Source organism: Humulus lupulus, chromosome 4 (assembly GCF_963169125.1).
Source record: "Humulus lupulus chromosome 4, drHumLupu1.1, whole genome shotgun sequence".
In the NCBI taxonomy this organism is placed as follows: Eukaryota; Viridiplantae; Streptophyta; class Magnoliopsida; order Rosales; family Cannabaceae; genus Humulus; species Humulus lupulus.
The window spans coordinates 20,580,471-20,587,698 of NC_084796.1; the positions used below are offsets into that span (position 1 = coordinate 20,580,471).

General features: G+C 34.2%; 1 protein-coding gene and 1 non-coding gene across 2 annotated transcripts; one reads left to right on the forward strand and one right to left on the reverse strand.

Moving 5' to 3' along the window:
- Positions 1 to 893: 893 nt before the first annotated feature.
- On the forward strand, positions 894 to 965 carry TRNAD-GUC (transfer RNA aspartic acid (anticodon GUC)). Its single transcript has one exon. It is a non-coding gene; the product is annotated as a tRNA-Asp (tRNA).
- Positions 966 to 1,090: 125 nt separating this feature from the next.
- LOC133830149 (uncharacterized) lies at positions 1,091 to 5,447 on the reverse strand. The gene is made up of 5 exons (XM_062260074.1): positions 5,185 to 5,447; positions 4,336 to 4,683; positions 3,451 to 3,724; positions 2,378 to 2,697; positions 1,091 to 1,775 (listed from the first exon to the last, which is right to left on the reverse strand). The coding sequence occupies exons 2-5, from the start codon at positions 4,678 to 4,680 to the stop codon at positions 1,473 to 1,475; spliced, it is 1,242 nt and encodes a 413-aa protein (XP_062116058.1). The 5' UTR covers positions 4,681 to 4,683; positions 5,185 to 5,447; the 3' UTR covers positions 1,091 to 1,472.
- Between the last annotated feature and the right edge of the window lie 1,781 nt (positions 5,448 to 7,228).

Consider the following 7,228-nt stretch of genomic DNA (forward strand, 5'->3'; position numbering starts at 1 on the left):
AGCAGATGTATGGTATAATGTAAAAGTTTTGAGGTAAATTATAAAAATGTATGTTTTTGTGATATATTTTATAATATGATTTCTTTATAATAGCTATGCACAAACTCCAATTAATATTATAAAAACATCTTCCATCAGCTCCTTTATATATATATTTATAATAGTTATGCACAAACTCCAATTAATCTATATCTACATTTACATAACATTTACATATCCTTTATATAATATTTTAATATTTTTTTTATAACTTTTCTCTCTCTATTTATTATATATTTATTATTTTCTTTTTCTTTTTCTTTTTCAATTATTTTATTTTACTTTAAGTAATAAAATATGTTTAAATATATAATATTTAAATGATGTAAATAAATATATGGTATAATGTAAAACTTAGAGGTAAAATAAAAAAAATGTGTGTTTTGATGAGGTATTTTAAAAGTTATTGGGATATCAAACATTTATGGAACAAAAAACACTCGAAAAGAAAGAGGGAGATAAAACAACCTAATAAACATCCGTTAGAATTTTTTTTAATAAGCTCTTTTAATTAATTTTTTTTTGCCATGTGTTAACATATTATACGTGGGAGAAGCTTAGGATATCATTTTCGGGACAGCAGATTTTTATCTTTTACTCCACAAGTATGGCCCAGAGGCCCTTCTTTCTTTTTGATCATTAAATGGCTAAATAAATGCCAACTTCTAATTGATCAATGCATGTTTAAGCTCACTTACTACGCTACCATGGTAGTTAGTTGTTGATTTATTTATATGCACTTTTTTAACACGCAATTATATTGCATTGCCGACTACATTTATTATCAAATTTAACTATAAAGACCGCATTAATTACCAAATTTAATTTAAACATATAATTAACTGAATAACAAAGTCGTTGTAGTATAGTGGTAAGTATTCCCGCCTGTCACGCGGGTGACCCGGGTTCGATCCCCGGCAACGGCGTTTTTTATATCTCTCTCTTCTTTTCTTTTTATATTTTGCTAAGCTAATTTATGATCTTGTATTAGAGGGCTAATGTGCACCATAATGGTTTTTTTTAAAAGTTTATTTATACGAACATAATCAGGTAAGGTAACCACATGAAAGAACCAATTTGTATTCAATGATTCAAATAACAAGTTCACAAAAATGTAATCCTAAACAACTACTACTAATTCTAGACGTACTGTTAGCCTTATCAACATACCTAAAGCAGTACCCATATATGCCCCCTATTACAATATCAAAGGCTTAGCCTCATCAAACAATTCTGAATGTTGCATGTACAAAGTCAGAAACAGGTAATCCAAAACTACTACTACTACTACTACTAGAGTTGTAGTTAGCCTAATCAACAGAACCCATATATGCACCCATATACATTATCAAAGGCTTTAGCCTCGAACAATTATGAATGTTGCATGTACAAAGTCAAACTCTGGTGTAGGTCTTCCAATGACAAGCTCATGATTATTCTTCCTGCGCATTCATACTATCAGAATCAGAACTCGGTGGCTCCAAAAAGACTTTAAGAGTGGTGTCAATATCAGAAGGGTCGGCCATTGCTCCCTTTCCACGTTCTCCGCATACTGACGTCTCTGTGTCAGGAGAAAGGAGAACCATTCCAAGGTCTTCAATGTCTGTGAGATATTTTTCCGTGAATGGATTGGTCCACATCAAGGTGTCCATGGCTGGTGCAACATAGATTGTCTTCTTGTAGTCCCATGCCCGCACAATGCAAGTCAGTAGGTTGTCACATAGTCCCATAGCAATCTACCATATAAGGATATGGAATGTGAGAGTTTAATTAGAAACACCAAAATCGTAAAAGAAATTAGACAAATAAAGGCATGAGCGGAAACTTGCATTAAGCAATTCAGTATAAAGTGTATAAATGCAGTTGAAATGCACAAGTCATAACTCAAAACTGATAAAAAATAGTTTTCAATCTCATCTCTGCAGCTAGGACGGAAACAAGCTACGTAAAATGCAAAGCGCCCAATATTGGACACTAAGCCTTGCAATGCCAAGGAAAATGGCCAAGCAACTTGCCAACTTGGACATCATCACCTAGAAAATTTTCTGTGCCAGAAGAGAACTCAAATACCCCACATGAAATTTATTTTACCATATGCTTGAATCAGGTTGAAACAAAATTGATAAACCCTTTTTCTGTCACTGTCTTTTCCTTGGTACTAGAATTTGAACATCACATGAAAGCCACAATTTGAGCAACATACATTTCTGAGCAAAATGCACCAACTGGATACTCTTATTGCTAGTAAAATAAGGTCAATGTATAAGAGAATGCTACTATGAATTTCAAAACATATTTAGACTATACTAATAAATCTTTACTGATTGTCATTTGTTACCTTGCCTAGTGTATTGGCTGATAATGGGGCAATGACCATGACATCAGCCCAACGACTGAGCTCAATGTGGAGAACATGATCCCCCATTTTGTTCCAAATGGACTGTTCATACTCATCAGTGTATAGCACTACGTTAGTGGGAAGTGAATCTCTATCAATGAAGCGTAAAGCTGCCTTTGTAGCCACAGCAGATACTTCTGCCCATTCTGCAAACTGTTGGCATAGAGCACCAAACTGTATGGCTGCAACACTTCCACTCGCAGCCGCTAAAATCCGAGACCTTCTTGGAAGATTGACATTAACTGGCAGTGGCTCCCCTTCTGTAGCCCCAAATTTTGATGCCATAACCTATATGAAAAATCCAATATATCTTAATTTTATGTTTTTGAAACAGAACAACCAATCTTGTATTGTTATATGAATCTTAATAAATACAAGTGCGGCATCAAACCACCATCATAGTAAGCAAAATATTACAGAAAGAACTATCAAATAAAAGTTACATAAAATAATTCCAATATCTAATTAAATCCGAGAAAGGAACATTTTTTAATTCAAAAATTACCTTAAACTACTCAAAAGAAGCTAATCAGTTGATAGATTTAAAACAATTAACTACCACAACCAACAACATCAAACAAAGTCCAAGAACATAAACTTATTTCTAAGAAGCCAATAATGGCCCTAGCTTTGCTATAACAGTCCTCCAGCTGAATCTTGCAATCTTTGAGACACAAGAAATTTCTAGCAACAAAGGTCTCATGAAAAATCCAAAGACAACCTCCTCGTGGGAGCTATCCATAGTAGTTACATTGTTAATATGTTCAAATAATTAAAACAATCATATACACAAGAAATAATTCAAATGGAGTTCATAAAACATCATTCGTAAAGAGAACACATATATAAATATATATAATCCATAAATGGGTTGTGTTCTTTTACAGATCCCATAATGTGAAACAAAGGGAAAGAGAACAAGGCTTAGAGCTTGAGTTGATTAAATAAACAAAAATTGAAAAATAAGTACAAATGACAAGCTCATGATGGTACTTGCTGCCTATCACTGCTACCAGGTTGAGTCCGTGACTCTGCAAAGAGTCTAACAGTCGAGTAGATTAAAGAAGGTTCAGCCATTGCTCCGTTTCCAATATCCCCACACGCTAATCTCTTACTGACAGGACAAATGAGAGTAATTCCAAGCTCATCAAGCGCCATGAGATGTCTTTCTGTAAAAGGATTGGTCCACATCAAGGTGTTCATGGCTGGTGCAATAAAGATTGGCTTTTTGTAGTCCCATGCCCGCACAATGCAAGTCAGTAAGTTGTCGCATAGTCCCCCAGCAATCTACCATAGGAATATGGAATGAGAGAGTTTAATCAAAAATATAAATATCATGAAAGAAATTAGATAAATATAGACATGCTCACAAACTAGCATAAAGTAATTCAGTATAAACTGTATAAATGCAGTTGAAACGCACAGGTCATAACTCAAAACTGATAAAAAAATCTTTTAATACCATCTCTGCAGCTAGGACAGAAACAAACTACGTAAAATGCATAATTTCTTTAATCAGAAATAGTAAAAGAAAAAGGGAAGCGTTCAATTTTGGACACTAAGCCTTGCAATGCCAAGAAAAAGGACCAAGTAACTTGCAACCTTGGTCCCCCAGAAAATTTGCTATGCCAGGAGAGAACTCATTCCCCCACATGAAATTTACTTTACCACATGCATGAAACAGGTTGAAACAAAATCGATAAACCCTTGGTATTTAAACTTGAACATCACACGAAAGCAACAATTTGAACAAGCAACATACATTTCTGAGTAAAACCCATCAACTGGTTACATCTTATTACTAGTAAAATAAAGTCAAAGTTTAAGAGAGTGCTACTATGAATTTCAAAATATATATAGACTGGACTAATAAACCTTTACTTATTGCCATTTGATACCTTGGCTAGTGTATTTGCTGATAACGGGGCAATGACCATGATATCAGCCCAACGACGGAGCTCAATATGGAGAACACTATCTCCTAATTGCTTCCAACTGGACCATTCATCCTCATCAGTGTATAGCGCTAAACCTTTGGGAAGTGAAGATCTATCAATGAAGTGTAAAGATGCTGTTGTAGCCACAGCTTTTACTTCTGCCCATTCTTCAAAGGTATGGCATAGGTTAGAAAACTTCATGGCTGCAACGCTTCCACTAGCTGCCAGTAAAATCCGAGGCTTTCTTGGAGGACCGGCATTAAAGGGCATTGGCTCCTTTTCTAAAGCCATAGGTTCTGACGCCATAACCTACATGAAAAATAAAATAAAAAGTTATATGAAATAATACCAATCTCTAATCAAATTCAAGAAAGGAACATTCTTTGAATTCAAAGATATATCAGTTTATGGATTTGAAACAATTAGCTACCACAACCAACACATCAAACAAAGTCCAAGAAACTTCTATCAACAATTGTTCTCATGAAAAATCTAAAGACGCCCTCCTCGTGGGAGATATCCATAGTGGGTTGTTCTTTAACAGATTACATGCATAATTCGAATATAATAAAACAATGGGAAAGAGAACAAGGCTTAGAGAAGCTTTAGCCGATTGGGAAAAAAAAAAAAAAATTGAAAAAGAAGGACAAATATTCTCCCAAAACTGATAGCTCCTAAGTGTTTTTTGGTAGCCAAACAGATCAAGATCGAAAATTCTTTCGGGTGGAAAACGGGCGTGAAAATGTTGTAGTGTGAATAAAACAATGTAAAATTGAGAATAAAAATAAGTTTTGGGGAAGCATTATTCACTGATATTTCTCTGGAATTGTAGCCGGTGAAGATCCCGGCTGGCTCTCAACTCTGAGGTAGAGACGAACCACCGTTTGGATCTCCCGCTGCAATCACCGTGCGCTTTCAATTTTGAATCGCACAGTAGGAAGTAGAAGAAGAAAAAATTAAAATAGGCAATGGGCTTTGTCTTGTATGTATATATTGGTTTTAATCCAAAAGACGGCGGATCCAATTGGGCTTGGGACAGTGGCTAGCCGCTATATGTTTCTTGCCCCAATTTATATTCGGCCGTTGAAATTTATAATTGGAAAAATATGAAGAAATTTCTTATTTAACAAAATGTGATTTTATGAGGTTTTACATAAAAAAAATAAAAATTATATGGGAGGTATATTTTGGGAGGGAACTCCGAGTCACTCCAACGATTTGAACTATGCACGACCAAAGTTTTGCGGTAGTACACAATAGTGTTATAGCCTAACCCACACGGTTGCCATAGTGAAACACTAGAATATATACCTACGTGTATTTACAAATACAGATACTAAATTTGTATTTTGATAAAACACAAAGCACCAAACGAATATTTATCCCAAAAATATATTATAGGATATGTAAGGTTGACATGAATCCAACATTAGTCTTTGGAGCTCTAAACGACCTCTAGATCACCCCAAACCATGCATGGGTTGAAACTTCGTGGTAGTGCACTACAGCAGTGCGATCCAATTCCAAGGGTTGTGAAAGTAAAGTACTAAGTTTTTAAAGTCCACATAGAATAACAAAAACAAGACACAGGCACCTCAAATTGCAAGGATTCCTAGCAACCACATTTCGTTCTCTCTTGTGGTCCTCGAAGTTGATTTAAGGATGAATCATGATTTATTAAATAATAGACTCTTATATGTATGGTTGGTTTTGACAATAAACGTTGCCTACATCGGTAATTAGATGATACAACTCAGTTGAAATATGGAAGCTCCATATGTGCTCGTGACAGGGTTTCAACCAACAAGATTTTAGGGGTTAAACTCACGAAGTAAGAAGAATATGTTCATGGAGTGTATGTCTGATGCAGCAAGTTGGAAGGGGTGAGTCTAGCTCATGTCAAATCCATGGCAAATAAGGGAAACTCCCAAATGAGAAAAACTCTCTATTAAGACTCTATTTCAAAATATGTGATAATCAATAATTGTCATTTTACATTATTTCTTAGGTTTATATAGTCATTATAATAAAGCTAATAAAATGACAAAATAACACTATGGCAAAATAAAACTGTTGAATCCTTTTTTTTCTTCTTTATTTAAAAAAATAAAAAGAAGCATGAAAAAGAATTGGTCAGAAAAAAAAAATCTCCACTAACAAATAAACTTTTACTCCACTTCGCCATTCTCTCATTAATCTATCGTAAAATAAATATATAAAAGAACAAAAAATAATCAAACAAAAGGAGAGAAAAAAAATAGAGCAGAAACTCTGTCAAAATTCTGAAAGATTACGATTAAAAAAAAACACTAGAGAAATTTAAAAAAAAAACATAGAGTATTAAGATTTTCATCTTCAGGGATTTCTGCAAAGTGAGTACTAGGGTTTGCCTCTATTTTCTTCTTAATATTCCAAGCATCTTTTTTTTCTCTAGTGATTCTCTTCTTCCGTCTTTGGTCCACTTTGACCTAGGCTTTATAAGCCACAAAAGTCTTCAAAAGTGAAATATAGCCAAAAGGGAAAGAAGAAAATCTAATTTCTCCATGCTAGGGGTGTTCATCAAACTGCTCACACCGCACTACAATTTGTGGTTTGAACCTTTCGCGGTGCGGTTGCGGTTTACATTTTTGTCAAATCGCGTAGTGCGGTGCGATTTTGAATTTTATAAATGTCATTCAAACCGCATTGCACCACATCGTTATATATATATATTAATTTTTTTTATATATATTTTTCATTTTTACTACAATTAAACTTAATGCATATATATTTATATGGTATAATATACACAATGTCTAGAAAAAATATTATGTTTCAGAGGATGCTAACACATATTCTACTCCAACCTAAACCT